The sequence below is a fragment of the Cricetulus griseus genome, chromosome 5 (assembly GCF_003668045.3).
Source record: "Cricetulus griseus strain 17A/GY chromosome 5, alternate assembly CriGri-PICRH-1.0, whole genome shotgun sequence".
NCBI classification, from domain to species: Eukaryota; Metazoa; Chordata; class Mammalia; order Rodentia; family Cricetidae; genus Cricetulus; species Cricetulus griseus.
The window spans coordinates 33,082,243-33,100,711 of NC_048598.1; the positions used below are offsets into that span (position 1 = coordinate 33,082,243).

The 18,469-nt window shown below is 38.6% G+C and overlaps 1 protein-coding gene across 1 annotated transcript in view; it reads left to right on the plus strand.

The window, feature by feature from the left end:
- Window positions 1–18,469, plus strand: part of Pappa2 (pappalysin 2) — a 229,470-nt gene that overhangs the window by 72,257 nt on the left and 138,744 nt on the right. The window contains exons 3-4 of the mRNA XM_027417273.2: window positions 4,217–4,362; window positions 17,161–17,454. Of these exons, the coding sequence (XP_027273074.1) occupies window positions 4,217–4,362; window positions 17,161–17,454 (440 nt within the window). The remainder of the gene's footprint in view (window positions 1–4,216; window positions 4,363–17,160; window positions 17,455–18,469) is intronic.

An 18,469-nucleotide genomic window follows, 5' to 3' on the forward strand; every position in this document is an offset into this window, starting at 1 on the left:
CTGTTGGTTACCACCAAGTTAGGCATGCCACTATAGCACCCTTAGGGATATTGTGATTTGCTGGTTATTTTTGTAGCTCATAAGCATATAACTGAGTAAAACCACTGCTTTTCTTTCTTTCCTCTGAGGTTTGCATGGCACCTTCTAGTACTGTGTAAGTTAGTCCTTAGGGAGAAGTGTTTTAAGGTCAGATCCAGCATGGCTCCTCTGAATCCTGTGTTTGAAGTACATGGTGTTTTGCCTTCAACCTCTGGGAGGCAACCAAAGACAACAGCAATAGTCTATAATGTTGTGGGAGTCTCTTGGACAACCCTGATCACCAGTATCATTTATTTCTAAGTAAATCTTTTCTGTAATAAGAAGTTCAGCTTTGAATTTATGAATTATATCCAGTGATATGTCCTTAAATATGAGCCAAGTCCTGGGCACATTAGTTAGTCCAGAAGCTAAGACATTTATCTTCATTAGCTTTGAGTAACTTTTAAAACACTATACATGTTACAGAAGACAAGCCATCATACATAGGTAACAGGTACACTAACCTCCACTCTTTGGCCCTCTTTTGTATAGACATAGATCAGGATAACAGTCTTTTCCAGCAAAATAAGTGTTTCTCTTATCTATTCAACTAGGGGCTATTTCCAACTATCTCTAGACTTTTAAGATTTAGTCCCCCTCAGTCTGACAAACCTCTATGTATATTTTTTTGTGGAGTGCAGAAATCTGAGCAACCACACCCCATTTGCCACTAACATGACATCAACATTCTCATCTGGAAGAGTAATTTATGACTGGGGAAAGAACTGGGCAGGGAAGAAGGGGAGATGAGTATAACCAGCCCCTGATGCTGCTGCTGGAGGAGAAGAGGCTTTTTTGGAGGATGCTCAGGAGAAATGAAAAGAACTGCTGGGTTGAGAGAGGACAGATGAGTGGTGGCCAAGGCTGGCAAATGGAAGACAGAAAAGCCAGTAACACAGAGATAGCCCAAGGAAGTCATGCCAGGAACTGGGGAATTTAGGCAAAATGAATAAGTAAAAAAGAGAGCAAATTGTTAAAGTACTATGTCCAGTTTTAATTGGAAACCTGAAAGGGCATTAGAGCTAGAGCTTCATCCTAGGTACCCTGTTCTTCTTGCAGACTGTCTTTAATCCTACCCATCCAACTCCTTCTCTCGTTTCTTCTCTACTTTCACACCCCCATTTATTGAAACATTTCCACATGAAAGATTTACATGATGTCATCATCACCCCAACCATCAGTAAAAACATAATGCAATTATTTTAATAAACAAGAAAAACTAAGGGAATATGACTAAGTCCAGGGAAAACCAGGCAAGAGCTCAAAACATTGCGTCTACAGGAAAGCAGCTGAAGGAATATCCCTCTGATCACATCCAACACCACCTCATGGAGCTTGGATGATTTCTTATGGCCGAAAACTATTTTTCCAAGATATTACAAGTGAATAAAAGTACTATTTAAAAACCCCTTTCTCCAAAGCATCTGAAGGTCTACAAGCATGACCTTTTTTATTTCTTTGCTTTCATTCCTGGTTTTAGTTCTGTTCCAAGAAACACAAAAATTACCTCTTTGGGGATCTTGCCAGCACATTCTACACATGGGTTAAATAAATGGTGTGAGCAGCATGGCTGGGAAGCAGTGCAAGCAATAGAAGAAGGCTTATGCTGTCCTAATGTAAGTTGGGAGCTTTCAATGCCTATGGCTTGTCTAGTTAAAGTAGCGGCTATGAAACGTAATCCTAAAGGAAATTTTAAAAACTATGTCTGCCTGGCTTTAGCTGTGAAAAGCTGCCTTTAGTTTTTCCTCTTTTGGAGGATGGCACACCATGACCACTGTCAGAAGTACTTCTTAAGTTTAAGGACTACTGAGTTCTAGCTTAGTTGCTCCTTAAATTACATAATTACAGTCTGTATAGTGTTACTTGTATGTATGTTCTCAGATCTGACCATTTGGTGTTGGACTGGTGTACTCTTACCTGGGGAATACTATTTTTCTTGCTCTCAGCTGTCCTAAGTTGCTTGCTGTTCTTTATATATGGTTGAAGCCTAGTAAGCTTCTGCCCACCCCAACCCTCACCCTTGAACCTTATCCATGTTGACATGTCTGTCAGTGTCATCCTTGTTCATGTTTAATCAACCATATTCGTAAGACTTTATGTGTTTAATTTCTCTGACATTTCTAAGAGACATACTATCACAATAAACTCCCTTTTCCTTTGGTTCGAAGTCTTTCCACTCTTATCTTCTGTAATGTCCCCAGAGCCATAGATGCTCGTTGTGATGTGCATGCATAGCTCAGAGTTGCCCCATCCAATCCATTAATCTCTGCATTGTGATCGCTTGTGATTTGTTTGTGACAGTCTCCATTTGCTGTAAAGAGGAGCTTCTTTGACAGGGATGGTAGCTCTACTTAGGTAAAGATTTAGAATGCTGTAAGGAATTCTGATGATCTAGAAAGGGAAGGTAGTAGATTCTTTTCTAAGATCTATGAACTTACTAGCCTCAGGAAGCTGACTAAATTTTCAGGACCAGGGATAATTTTCCCCTTAAGTCCAATTTGAGAGCTATTGATTGCCACTGATATGTTAAGTGACACTTCTTGCACCTTTATGCATATTTTGCTATGCTGGTAATTGCTGCAGAGTTACATTTTGGTAGGGCTATTTAATTCAGTGGTTCTCAACCTGTGGGTCACAACTCCATTGGGGATTGAATGACCATTTCACAGTGATCACCTAAGACCATCAGAAAACATGGATATTTATCTTATAATTCATAACAGTAATAAAATTACAGTTATGAAGTAGCAACAAAAATACTTTCATGATTGGTGGTCACCACAACCTGAAGAACTGTATTAAAAGATCATTGCATTAGGAAGGCTGAGAATCATTAGTTCAATTGCTTCACTCCCTTTGCAACTTGCATAGTATTTTCTGGAACTGTGGAAGCTAGACCACAGGAAAGAGGATTTCAGGGAAGATTCAGCTTGAGTCTTCTGAGTTGTGTGTCCTAAATGTTTGGTACAGCAATAGGGAACAACATTCAAGCCCTGAGAGGCAACTAAGGGCTGCATCAATAATCTATGATGTTTTGAGAGTCATGTTTTAACAGACCATCAATTCTCTGTGTAAGTACATAAATAAAACTGTTTGGTTTGAAGACAGTGTCTTAGTTATGTTTTCTCATGCTGTGATGAAACATCATGACCAAAAGCAACTTGGGGAGGAAAATACTTTTAGTTTGTTCACACTTCCATATCACGCTCATTATCACATGTAGTCAGGGCAAGAACTCAAAGCAGGAACCTGGAGACAGGAGCTGATGCAGAAACCATGGAGTGGAGCTGCTTACTGATTTGCTCCTCATGGCTTGCTCAACCCACTTTCTTATAGAACCTGGAATGGTGAGCCCAGAGGTTGCAACACCGGCAATGGACTGGGCACTCTGCCATCAATCACTAATTAAGAAGATGCTATGCAATCTTGCCTACAGTTGGGTCTTATGGAGGCAATTTTTCAACTGAGGTTCCTTCCTCTAGCTTTTGACAGGTTGACATAAAACTATCAAGCATGGGTACCAATCAGACAACCCATTATTATTATAAAGAGACAGGAGTAGATAGGATGATTTTCTTTGGATTAAGGGATTCAAAAAGGAAATTACAGCTTTATGATGTCTTCTACTACCCAAACTCTTTGAATTCTTACTTCTGACAACTGGTTTCCTAGCCACTTTTTCACCTTTTAAAAAATAATGGTTGCTATAGACATATGATAAAACATATATAACTGAACTTCCTGCCATCATAAGGACCAGGCAGTATGAAGACACTCATGAAAAAGTGAGAGGTTGAAGGCTTTCCTCTCCATCGACAGCATAATTCTCAAAACAAAGAATTATCAACATCAATGGGTTTATCTTGAAGAAATAATTCTGATGAAAAATGAAGAAATGAGATTAACATAAAATTAGAGGCTTCATGCAGAAGTTGTGGTTTTTTAAAGCAATAGGATTTTATTTAATTGGAAAATATCTCAAATGTATCTCTTCCTAGACTTTGTGTTGGGAATGTCTTTTGCCTCCCTACCCTTACAAAAGTCTTTGGCAAATGGAAATACTATGATAATAACTGCATCTGTCCCTGGCATTATCTGCCCTTTGGTGTGACATTCTCTCTTTGTGCTTGTTCCCCAGAGCATACATGAGTGTGAAGGAGCTAAAGGAGGCTTTGCAGCTCAACAGTACTCATTTCCTCAATGTCTACTTCGCCAGCTCAGTTGGGGAGGACCTTGCAGGTGCTGCTACATGGCCTTGGGAAAAAGAAGCTGTCAGTCACTTGGGTAAGTGAAATGAACTATGATAGATAAAAGCAAGGATATTTGAGAAGTGTTTGTGAAATTGAGTTGAGGGAAGGGGAAAGACGAGAAATATATAGTCAATGAATTAACTGCTTTAGGTCTAGAATTGCAGTTGGGTGAGTCTATAAAAATGTTTCAAACACCCAGGAAGCTCTAAACTGACTTTATAATCTAGAGACAAGGCAGTCCTGGTGGTATGGGCCTTTAATCCTAGTTACTAAGGATGTTGGTCCTAAATGATCACATTTCAAGGGCAAGTCTAGGCTACTTACTGAGACTGTATCACTAAATAAAAAGTAAAATGAAAGATCACATTGCATTCATGAACTTTCAACAACTACTGATGACTGCACTGGGTCTGAATAAGAATAGGCTAATCAACAGCCAGACAAGTCTAGAAGACTTAGGGGATCTACCCCTCACTGTTAGATAGATTCAGGGAAATGAGTCATTGCCTTCTGTTGTATATTCCCTGGTGACACAACCAGGCTCCAATGGATAGTTACACTCCAATGATCACATAGGTAACCATGGTTAAGATAAATGGGTTGTGAAGCAGTTAGGAATCTGGAAAAGGGACAGGTAGTTGGTAGGGCTAATAGGGATCTCAGAGATTTAAGAGAGAGTATGGGGAATAAAGTAACTAGAATGTAGCATACACATGTATAGACTTGCCAAAGAGCTAACTTTATAAAAAAATATGAGGGCTCCTTGTCATGGTTCACATGTATAATGTCAGACATGGATGGTTGGGAAAAGAAATATGAAATATCACTACTTCAAGATTACCTTGAACTACAGAGTGAGATCCCTATTCAAAAAATACAGGAAAGAAAAAAAGGAAACTAAACAACAGGCACATAACCCTGCATGCAAATAAATTGCTCAGGTAAGGTCCAACTCTCTGGATCTAAGTCTTAGAATGGGCCTCAAAGGAAAAAATATCACTGTGGTGACCAAACTGTAAAACCTGGTTTAGTAGTCTGTACCAGGAATCAGGTGGGTCTCTTGCTTAGCTCAGACTCTCAAGGAGACTCCAGGAAATTCAGACAGGTTTCAGTCACATTTCCAGGATGACCAAATGAACTGGAGGTACCCTGTATTCTTCATAAAAAGCCAGTGTGAATTAGTGTAACCTTCCTGGTGACAGTAGATGTACTAGTGGGTCCTAGTCAAATAATCCAATCAATTGTGAGTTTGGTAATTTGAATTGCTTCATCAAAACAATAACAGAGAGGACATAAATCACTGAGAAGCAGGACCTTTCTAGTTACCATGGGTCACCTTTTTGGAGGATATGTGAAGGGCTCTGGCAGCAAGGTATACTCAGCAGCTGCTGGCTCTCAATCTCAAGCCTTAAAAAGTGATTCTTTTGGTCTTTATTGGAATAAATTTTGCCATTTAACAAGAGTTGTTGGGATGAAGTAGATTATTGAATATCTTCTAATTTTATTAGCTATAAAAACAGTCAATATTCATTCAGCAATGTGAAAGTGGATAAACTGCTCGAACATTAGCTGCTTGATGTCATCAGACCTAGAGTTTGTTTCTGACTCAACAACGAGACAGAGTTCAGGCCCAAGACCCAGGGAAATGGGAAGCACAGAAGTGGGACTGGTGTTCTATTCAGGATTTTCCTCTTAGAATATTTGCTAATTATATAGGGATACATTCTTAGAGCCAAAGCCTAGAATAAACCCACTCCAAAATGACTTCTAAGAGATTAAAAAGCAGAACCGTGATTTCAAATGTCATCTCACAGAAGGGAAAGAAAATGAAGTTGCTATCCTATCAAGGAGAAGGAGCAACTGAAGACTCAATACACCAGGGCAGAGTGGGCTGGTTTACATTGGGCTTAAAATCCAACCAGAGACACTCTCAGTTGTTGTTTATAGGAAACCTTCCTGCCTCTGCACTGATTGCCCAACCAAAGGCAGATACCTTCTGGAGAAGACAATACATCAGGAGCACCACACATGATTTTATGTGTAGTATGTAGCAGTCAATATAAAATCACTTGATATTTTCAGGAAATACACTCAAATGATGGAAAACAATACCAATTCAGCGACAAAAGACAATATGACCCATAGAATATTTAGCTATTAGAACTTTCAGACACTGGGCTAGTATATATAATTTGCTAATGTGTAAAAATACCTAGAAGCTAGGGAACTGGTTAAGAGAACTGAGATCTAAAGGAAATAGCCAAGTAAAAATTTTTGAGCTAAAAAGTAGTACTAGTAACTCAAATTTGAAAATTAGTATAAGGCTAATGATAGAGAATTAAAGACCTAAAATTAATTCTATAAATTGACACTTAGAGAGGAAAATGATGAAAAGATAAGAAAACATCTTGAGAAATATTTAATTGGTTAGATTATCTAAAATTTCTAATGAAATTGGAGTTCTATAAGAACAGAATGAAATTGGGAAGGATATAGTATTCAAAGAAATAATGGCTGACCACCTTGAGATTCAGACACACTCTCTGGACTCTGTGGGTACCCACACTCATGTGCAAATATCTACACACACACACACACACACACACACACACACACACACACACACTTCTAAAAATCTAAAAAAAAAAAACTGTAATTAAGAAAACCTAATCTGGCTTTTACATTAACATTATATGGGCCCCAGCTCAGATTAAAAGGTTGTCAATTTACCAGTAAACCGCATTACCTGATGTTCAAAAGAGACAAATGTTAAATATAAGAACACAGATGGTTAAAGTGAAAGTCTAGGGAAGTAAAGTAAATACTATGCAAATACTAATCCAAAGGAAAAGAACTTTTCAACATCAGATGAAGTACACTGTTAGGTGATAGTATCAGAAATAAATAAGGCTAGTTTTATAAAAGAGTAAATTCAATTAGAATATGTAATTGTGATGAATTTGGATTTGAGCATTAACATGCCCTGAAAAATAGCCATTTATACAAACAGACAAATCTCCAGTCATAGCTGGTGGTTTTAAATAAGTTTCTCAGAAAAGATATTATGAGTAAACATTCGGTAGACATGTAGAGATTTGAGAAATATGACTAGAAATTTGACACAATTAGTAGAGTCAGACTGTGTATTTACACAGAGCAGAACATACATTCTTCTCATATGCCATGGAAAACTTATCAAAGGAGTTCATGACCGCAGAGTAATTTCAGAGGATGGAAGTCGTAAAACTTTTCTCTCTCATCTCATTGTAAATAAGCTAGAAATCAAATAATAAGACAATAAAAACGAGGAACGCCCTGAGTATTTAGAAATTAAGCAATATACTTCTAATTAAACATAGGCTAAATTATAGTGGAAACAGGAAACAATTTTAAATAAAATGATTATAACAACATGTTATACAAAAATTGTTGTGCAAATGGAGACACAAGCAAGGGATACTTACAGATTTGTTTATTAAAAAAGAAAGTCTACATATCAAGCCAGAAAAAAATAGCTCAAACAAGGAGGACATAAGTAAGTGTTAAAATCAAGACAAGAAATAAAATCGTTGAAAATAGACTTCCATCAGAAAAAAAAAATTAACAGAGCAGAAGGTTTTGAAGAGAGAAAACAAGTCACAGGGGAAGTGGATTGATAAGTTCCTAAAAGATGAACTCATCAATAAAAACAATGACAGAAAAGGAATATGTTCTATCATTTTTTATTTCATAAAAAAATGAAAGAGGTGGGCTGGGCAAGATGGTGCAAGCCTCTAATCCCAACACTCAGGAAGCAAGGTGGATAGATGTGTGAGCTGGAAGCCAGCATAGCCTACACAATGAGTTCCAGGCCAGCCAGAACTGCATTTGGCTTCCATATAACTTTATCAGGCAATAATTATTTTCAACTAATGGTTTTGGAGAAGTGATATGTCCACAGGGAACAGACAATGAGCCCCAGTTTGAACTTTGCAACGGATAGAGAAGTTAAGTCAAAATCGAGCATCTACTTAAGTGTAGAAAATGAAAGTATGAGCCAGGCGTTGTGGTGCATGCCTTTAATCCCCAGCACTTGGGAGGCAGAGGCAGGCAGATCTCTGTGAGTTCAAGACCAGCCTGGTCTACAAGAGCTAGTTCCAGGACAGCCTCCAAAGCCACAGAGAAACCCAAACCAGTATGGAGTACCCAGTAAAAAATATAGGCAAGAATTTTGGGGGCAGTGCTAAGCAAAAAGTACATATATAAGATACCCAAAGCATAGTTTAGGAAAAATAAAAGCTCACTAGTTAGATTCCAGCAAAATAGAAAATCTTTTGCTGACAAAGAGTCTGCTGAGAGGCGTAAAGAGGAGTGTTCCTCTTTCTCTATGTCCTCTCCAGCATAGATAATCATTGGTGTTATTGATTTTAGCCATTCTGACAGGAGTAAGATGGAATCTCAGAGTGGTTTTGAGTGGCATTTCCCTGATGGATAAGGATGTTGAGCACTTTCTCAAGTGCCTTTCAGCCATTTTGGATTCCTCTGTTGAGAATTCTCTATTTAGTTCTGCACTCCATTTTTAATTGCATTGTTTGGTGTTTTGGTGGCTATGCATAAAGAAACCACAGGCTTTTATAAAATAATAAAAAGCACACATATGGAAAATGACTTCTATTTAGAACACACAAACTCTCAAAACTCAATAGTAACAGAAAAATTAGACATTCCAGTTAGATATGAGCAAAGATAAAAACAGACATTATATAAGGAGTATGCAGAGATAAAAAAATAATCACAAGAAATAAAGTTTCACTTCATTAACTGCTAGAGAAATGCATGTTAAGACTACAGTGAAATATTGCTACACAACTATCTGAAGAACTAAAATAAAAACCTACCATAGCAATACTGCATGCCAGTGAGGGTCTGCCATACTTGCTAGTGGAAAATTGAGAATGCCACAGCCACTCTGAATAATCTGCAAATTTCTTATGAATATGAGAATACCCTACAAGGTGGTGGTACATGCCTTTAATACCATCACTTGGGAGGTAGACACAAGCAGATCTCAGAGTTCAACGACAGCCTGGTATAAAGAGAGAGTTCCTGGTGCTGGGATTAAAGGCATATACTACCATGCCCAGCAAGGAAGGAGGTTTTAATGATGGGCTGTGTCTGCATTTTGAGTGTGGTGGTGATTTGTAATTATATACATGTGATAAACTTACAGAGAACTGTGCACATGCAAATTGCATACAGGTGTAAGAATTGGTCGGTAACATCTACACATAAGGAGGAAGCTATATATGCAGTAGGAGTGCCGTGAATTCTTACAGACAGAGGGAAAAGTAAGTAAGCTAGTGGTGGACTTACATTTCCATGTAATGATTCAAGAAATGTTTATAATTTATCTTCTAAAATTTTCACTCACAATGAGTTGCAAAACCAGCTATGGAGATTTACATTTTGTTCTTAAAACTTTTAGGATTGAAAGTGCTCTCCTGAAACGTGGTTCTTAATGTGCATTTCAGGAGATGGGCTGACCAGCTCTCAGCCCTGATTGAGTGTGAAATTGCTTGTGTATTTATTGTTCCCTATTCAATCATAATTGTGATTTAAAAAGAGAATACCAGTGCAGACTGTTGACAAGACACGGCAGAGGAAAACACTGAGGATTTTCTGAACAGCCCTCCCAAGAGTCTAGGTAGGATTATGTTTGTATCAGTGTGCAACAGTTCATCATGTTTAAGGTTATCTGAGTGACCTGCACATAAGCACACCAGCCTTAAAGTTGGAAAACCAAATGCAGTTTCTGATCACCAATGACTTTCACTCTGTGGAAACCCCATGATTCATCCTGCTTTGCCATCAACACTATTTCTATTGCCTATGATTTTGTCTTTCTAATTTTATGATAACAGAGGTAAGAAATTTTTATAAATAACATATGAATTAGAATTATGGATTCAAAGACAGAATATTGACTAAATGGTAAGTTAGCACTTCTATAAGTCACTAATATCATAATCACAACCCTTCATTCATTCATGTGTGCATGCATGCATGCATTCATTCAAAGAACAACTGGTGAATCTGTTTTGTAGCAATACAAAAATAGAAGAATACAAGGTCAGAACAATGCACAGCACCAGTGGGAAACAGACATGTAACACATGCTTTTGTTGTATCATAGAGCAACAAAGGGCTAGATAGGCCTATTGAGAGAAAGTGCCAAACTCTTCTGAAAGCATCTTGGGTAGTATTCCTAGACAGCTGACATTTGAAGTGGGCACTGAAGGACAGATAAGGCTGGAGTTTGTTTGGCAGACAATGGGAGAATACCCGGCAGTGGAAAACTGAGAGATGCCTTGATTGACATCTGGTAAATACTGGACTGTGCTTAGAAGTGGAATGAACTCTACATGGCTCCATCAGTATTCCCCAAACTTACCTTTTCCTTTTGTGCCCCACAAAGATTTACAAAAATCTCCATGCTTCTTTACATGTCTGCACAGTAACATGAAGAAATTTAATCCATAAATTCATCTAGTAACAGGTAATACAGCACTGGTAACTTACTTAAATTATGAAGTGCTGGGAATTTTCTTTCCAGTATAATTGTCATTTCAAAGGATTACTTTCTACATTTAGACAAAAATTTACATTGCTTAGTCATTAGTGAACAAAAATACAGAGAAAATTATATTTTAACGAGATAATTGTGGTGCCACACACATCAAGATCAGTACTTATGCGTGTGGATGGGTAGTTAATAGGGCTATAATTTAATGTGTTCAAATAGCAGTTGTAGTACTTGTTTTTCTTTACCTTGAAGAGCAGAGACTATTTTCTATAAAGTCCTGCCAACATGCCTGCCCATATATGAGCTGAACAAGGATGACACCAGTGGACATGCCACAGTGGATGAGGAAAAGCCTCGGAGGCCTCAAGCCTACACAAAGAACTCCAGCAGCTAAGGAAAGCTGGGAGTGTTGGAAGTTCTCTTCTCAAGGGAAGAGCATACTGATTGGTCATTCAGTGCCAAATGATCAGCCCTGAAAACATACACTATGTATTAGTAACAGTATACAGACTAAACAGGCTAATTTAGGAATATATGTATGTATGTATGTATGTATGTATGTATGTATGTATGTATGCATATATCTATGTGTGTGCACAATATCAATTAGTGAAAAAAATCGAAGCCATTATTTAAAGGAGAGCCTGGAGGAATATATGGGAGAGTTTAGAGGGGAGAATGGAGAAATGAAATTATGTTTAATCTCAGTAAATAGAAATAAATAAATAAATGAAAGAAATAAATGAGGAAATGGGAGTTCTGTTTCACTTAGTGAATGGTTGTGTCAAGGCAGAAACTATAGCAAAAGTAGGAACAAATAGGAAACCAGATGAGTTTAGGCTGTCTTGAGTTTGGGGTTTCTGTAAACATGCTTCCACAGAAGAGGAAAACCAACAAAGGAAAGAGTCTCTCTGAGAAAGGCCTTGAGATTAATAGATAACTCCCACCACTGAGAGGTAATGAATGAGTAGCATTCTTGCCCTGTTAGGGGGCATCTGTTGCTGTGACATAAGCTTCAGAGTGATTTGTACTTGTGTCTGCTATAGAACACCCTGAGGAGAATAGCAGCAACACCCCCAATGAGCATGAGACCCAAGTACCTTGCACCTAATTCATGAGAGTTTAAACACTAGAGATTTTTCAAATGAGCCCAGACAATGTGACCTGTAGGAAAAGATTTTGAGTAATGAAGGAGGTTTTGAAGTCACAGACAAGAACAAATATGTTCTCAAGAAAGTTTCCTTCTAGTTCTAGGTTTCCTTGTGTAAAAAATGGAATAATAACTGAAAAATTACCTGGCTTTTCGAAGGGGCTTGATAAACCTTAGTATTCACAGTCAGAGTGGGTGCTTCAAATATCATGTCTGTGGTTGTCCTTAATAGTTGTTCCCTTGACTCTCTAACCCTTCTTTAACTGAGATGTCTTTAATGCTCTGGAAAGATATTGGCTTTTTATTAAGCAAAGACACATGTTTGGAGAGGTCCAGCTACTTACAATGGGAGAGCTGTGTATAAGAGCAAAGGGAGCATCCTTCCTAAGTCATAGAAGAACAGGATAAGCAATAGGGGATAGACCCTGCCTGGGACATAATGAGACCAGAAAATGTTGGACAGAATTTCCCTGGTACTTCATGCCCTCTGATACTCAAGGACCCTAAGAGTTTATGGACTTACATGTGTGTGAAATACATAATCATCTTTCCCCCTTTTATTGAAAATAGACTTGTTTCTTATACAATATATCCCAATTGCAGATTACAGTTTCTCCTCCCTCTAATCCTTCCAGTTCTTTCCCACCTCCCCTCCCATCCAGATCCACTCCCTTACTGTCTCTCATTAGAGAAGAACAGGCTTCTAAGAGATAACAACCAAACATAACGAAATAAAATTTAATATGATAAAACAAAACCATCTCATCAAAGTTGGGCAAGCAAACCAACAGAAGGAAAAGAGCCCATGAGAAAGCAAAAGAAACAGAGACCCACTTATTCACACACTCAGGAGTCCTGTAAAAACACTAAAATGAAAGCCATAATAAATACACAGAGGACCTGGTGCAGACCCGTGCAGGCCCTGTGCTTGCTGTGTCACCCTCTGGGAGTTCACATGAGCTTTGCACAGTTGTTTTAGATGACTTTTTCTCCTAGTACCCTCTACAGCCTCCATTGCCTCTCACTCTTACCTTTTCTGCAAGCTTCACTAACTTTGAGGGGAGGGATTTGATGAAGACATCCCATTTAGAGCTGGTTGTTTCTCTCTCTCTCTCTCTGTCTCTCTGTCTGTCTCTCTGTCTGTCTCTCTGTCTGTCTCTCTGTCTCTGTCTCTGTCTCTGTCTCTCTCTCTCTCTCTCTCTCTCTCTCTCTCTCTCTCTCTCTGTGTGATATCTGGAGAGATGACTAAAGAGATGACTGAACTGTTAAAGACTAGGCTCACAACCAAAAAAAAAATCATTTTTAATATAAAGACTTAAAAGGTCTTTTCTTTTAAAACACATCCTGTCAATTGCTGAATCCTTGATTTACACACACACACACACACACACACACACACACACACACACACACACAGACACACACACACACACACAATGTCTGGCAGAGAAATGATGCCCAGTACATGCTTCGTGAATTGTAAGAGGAAACTTGTTACCTTCCCAGTCCCTTTCTAAAAACATCTGCAGTCTGAACTCATCATATTATTTTACCCCCATGAGTCAGAAGTACTTGAGAGCCCAGTGCATGACAACTGGGGACAGGTGTAGCTGAAAGGGCACACAGGTAAATAAAAATGACACCACATTCTGCACATTCTGTAATATCTTCACCTCCATCTTAAATACACAGTGTTTGTTCAGTCTTGTCCGGGACAGACTTCCATCCAACAAGGTTGCAAGCTGCAGAAGCAAGTAGGCAATAAAAGTCTGAGAGAGGTGTAATGCCTATGCTGGTTCTGTAAAGGTTCCCATCTATTTCCAGATCCCATTACATTCTTCTTTGTTCTTATAGTCGTCATTTATTTCTCTCCCTTTGTCTATCCATCAACTCTTGTCACTTTCTTCCCCTGTCTTTCCCCCAGAACTCTCCTTTTGTGGACACTAAGGCACTTTATTTATTTATTATTTATTTATTTATTTATTTATTTATTTATTTATTTATTTATTACAAATTCTTCCTTTGTTGTGGAGAATATATTTTGGGGAAGTGTATGGTAGCCAGTAAATGGAAATAGTTATATAGACACCTACAGACCAGTCCTGATCTCTCTGATTTATAAGCATGTAACATTCAGCCCTATAAGTTTTATGGAACAGTTTAAAAGTCATTTCAACCAGTGACTTTACTCCCATTGTTATGTTTCTTTTTAAATGGAATGGCTTTGGGAATTATTCTCTTTTTCTACCATGAGCAACTTTGGCAGTCTAGTGTTGGGTCTAGGGAAAACCAGTGAGAACTTGGGAACATAACATCACTCTGGAAGCTTGACTTTCCACAGCTGAGATTTGTCTTTTCATCAGCAACTTCTCTCTCTTCTTCCTCGGCAACATCCCCAAGACCACACAACAGCTCTGCCTTATTGTTTTAGCTTGTTCCTCATAATCAAAGCTGAAAGGCCTTCTAAGTAGGCACATCTGTATTCCCCCTACAAGTCCATGAAGGAACAGCTGTGTCACACATGGTCACCAGTTGCTAAAAGCAGAGTTCCATTCATTCTGTGCCACATTTTGAAGTTAGATCATACCAGCCCTGTATTGAGTTCAGTTTTCAATGTACACATGCAAACATGCAGAAAATATAAATGTATTCCATGATTGGCCTTAATTTCTGTTTTGAACACTCATGTTAATGAATAGTAGAAATTTACTCAGTTGAGTCTCACTGCATTTGGGGCTTCATCTAGCCAGTTGATGCTTTATACATCTTGATTACAGAAGCCCATGGTCTGTTTTGTCCTTAATCACCAAGTGATGCTGACTACCCAAGGTAATCATCATTCTCATCACAGGGTCACACTCGTGGAGTCATTTGAGTGACTTAGATGTCACTTTGTCTCTTTGTGTTACCCCTGGCCCATTTAGCCTCACTTTCCTTCTATCTAGCCACTCTTCTTTAGAACTGGGACACTTAGGCAGAAATTGACCTCTAAAAGAGGCAAAAATCCATCTGCTATCAGATTACATAAGCCTGTCTTAAATTTTAATACTTGAAAGATGGTGTGATGAACTTTATTGGACCAATTGTCATCTATGCATTCCTAACACTTACCTTTAATCTTCTTTTCTTAAACTTATGGGTCTTCTCTAGATTAATGTGGTGGTGGGTATGTTGGTAGTGTGAAAGCAGAGATGATGGTCCTCAGTTAGCTTGTCATATTGGCCAAATCCATTTGAGTCCCTTCAAGACTCAAATGGCACAGACCTAGGAAACTCTCACCCAGGAAAGAATCTCCTACGTCCTTGCTTTCAAATTTCTGTTGTTTACCTCCTAGGGAGGAAAGATATGCAGGGGACTCTGGCATTCTTACGTGATAGCAACTTAGGCAAAGATGTTAGTATTTTTAAAACTTTCCTCATTCATTCATATTTTGTTGTAGTTTCTCCTGAGTCCTGTCATTTATTGGACCCATTGCCATCTACATCATTCTAATACTCACCCTTTACCGAATATGGTCAAAACAATATGGCTTCATTTCTAGAGGACTGGCCATTTCTAGGAGACCATCAGTATAGGGAAAACTTCATTGCTTGGGACATAGCAAGTCTTGAAATTACACTAAGACACAATACCAGGACTAGTTTGAAACTGTAGCAGTGGGTGATTCCCAATTCTGGAAGGCTGAGGTGAGTGAGGAATATTGCTAGCTTCTTGGGAGTAGGAGAGGTGAACTCAGAAGTAAAATTCTTTAAAAAAAACTAGTATTTCAATAACTCTTTGAGAATCTCATAAATATATTTTATCATATTGATTCCCTACAACACTTCCCCTCAATTCCTCCAAGATCCATCTTTTATTTCTCACCTCTCTTTTTTGTCATACATATAAAATACAAAGACAGCCATCTGACTTCATTTATTGTTACATGTTATCAGGACTGAATAATTAGCATTGAATAACCAATTAGAAGACTCATCCATGGGGAAGATTGATTCTCACTTTCTGAGAAGTTATTAATTGCCCATTCCTTTCCATCTGGGGTGAAGCTCCATGAAATTTCCCCCACCTGTGTTGGCATGTCACCTGGTGTTATCATTTTGCAGGTCTTGTTTAGGCAACCATGATGTTGAGATTTCATGGGTGCAAATTCCCTGGCCTATATAGAAGACATAATATTGCAGCAGCTTTTCAGGTCCTTTGGCTCTTACAGTTTTCTGTTCTCTCTTCAAAGATGTCCCCTGAGCCTTAGGTATTGTTATATACAGATGTGTCACATAGGGCTGAGCACTTCATGGTCAGTTGTTCTCCACATTTGTGGACAGTTGTGGGCAAGTAATTCTCTTAACTCATTTGTTAAGCAGCTAAAGTGTGTCAAGCACCTTTACTTTTATCTATTGTGTATGTGTCCACATTCATGTGTGGAAGCAAGAGATTGATGTCAATGTCTTCCTCAACCATTCATTACCTAAGTTTTTGAGGCAGAATATCTTATTTAGCCTGAAACTCACCTCTTCTGCTAGACTAGTTAGCCAGCAACCCTCAAGGATTTCCCTATGATTGTGCTGCTTCACCAATCTGTTTTTCTCTCACGGGTGATGAGGATCATACTTACAAACTAAACATTTACTGCCTGAGCCATAGCCATGACTCCCAAATACTCCCAAGATACACAGATATTAGTGATATCACCCCCCATTTACAGGGAGTAAAGCTGAGTTCTAGGAGACCAGATAGCTGTTGACAGCTAGAATGTAGAAGAGCTGGGTATCTCTCTGGCTGCCTTTCCCTGGATCCCAACTTCATGTGCTTCTGCGGATAGTAATGGCTCTCTGCCCCAGCCTTTAAAATACTGACGTGTGAACTCCACTCTGAAATATATATATATATATATATATATATATATATATGTATGTATATATAATGTTAGAGGAATGTTTAACTTATTAGCTCTGTGAGTGTCTGTAGAAAGAGAGAAGTATATTATTAGATACCCCCAAGTTAGTTATAGACTATTTTTGTAGAGGCTGAGATGGACTATTTGTGATTTTTGTCAAAGAATGATTAAGGAAGACTGTTATTCATCTCTTTCTCAAAGATGTTTTCCAAACCTTCCATCACAGGTGGTGTTGTCCTCAACCCAGCCTATTATGGCATGCCTGGCCATACCAACACCATGATCCATGAGGTGGGACACGTCCTGGGACTCTACCATGTATTCAAAGGAGTCAGTGAAAGAGAATCCTGTGATGACCCCTGTAGAGAGACAGTGCCATCCATGGAGACAGGAGACCTGTGTGCTGACACTGCTCCTACACCCAAGAGTAAGCTGTGTCGGGACCCAGAGCCAGCTAACGACACCTGTGGTTTCATCCACTTCCCAGGGGCTCCGTTCAATAACTACATGAGCTACACAGGTATCACCGCAGACATGGTGCTTTTGTCTTCTCTTAAGGTCGCTTAAGTATCTTTGGGGATTGGGAGGGTTTATGCAGTTAAAGGGAGTCCGGGAGATTGATGTCACAGAGTAGGGGTATCTTTTGTGTTGGATAGTCCTCTATTTTCCATGTGTTTGAAGTAGTTGACAAAATACGGAGCTAGTGCAGGGTGTAGATTGCATTGTCTTCCATCAGAGCTTGAAAGTGAAACATATTTCTATAGTGAATAGTTAAAATGGGACAAAGGGAAAAAATGCTCTTGAGATCTCTTCAGGTTTTACAACATGATGATTTTCATTGCGGCATTTAACCTGGAGACTCTTTACTCTGACAGTGATAAGTGACAGGTCTCTGGGTGAAGATGCCTCTTCTGTACTTTTACAGAGCCTTAACAAACTGACTTGATTAATTTAAGTACTAGAAACCTTTTGTCTTAGACTATGTAAAAAATCAGATTATCTTCTTCCAGCTCAACACTGATTCCTAGCTTACCTTTCATGTACTGTGCTCAAAATGATACTATGTAATTTTTTTTAAATGGTGTTTTGTTGGCCCTCTGGAAAACTGTATTGTGTGGCCTTGTCATCTTTTGGGACATCTCTTGGATCATACATCTTACTAGTGTGTCAGACCTTCCTTATTTCTGGCAAAAAAGTAACAGGAAGTTTTAAGTTTAGCATAATTATAGCTAAAATTGACAACTAATTTGATTTGATCACCAACTCCAATGGTGAACGAAGGTTAATTTTTAGTTCCCTGTTTTAATAAAAAGCAAACTACTAGACCCTGCTCATGACTTTGAATGTAAGAAAAACAATGATCTAACCGTTGCTGCATGTGGCTTCTTAGATGTTTCCCTCCAAATTTCCTTGCAGTAAATAATGAATTCATAAGCTTTGACACCTCTGTCTCCCTTAACCAGGAGTAGGTGGCCTTGGAGATGCAGAGTCTAGGAGGAGAGGCTTCTTAAGCACCACCTTTAAGTAAGGCAGAG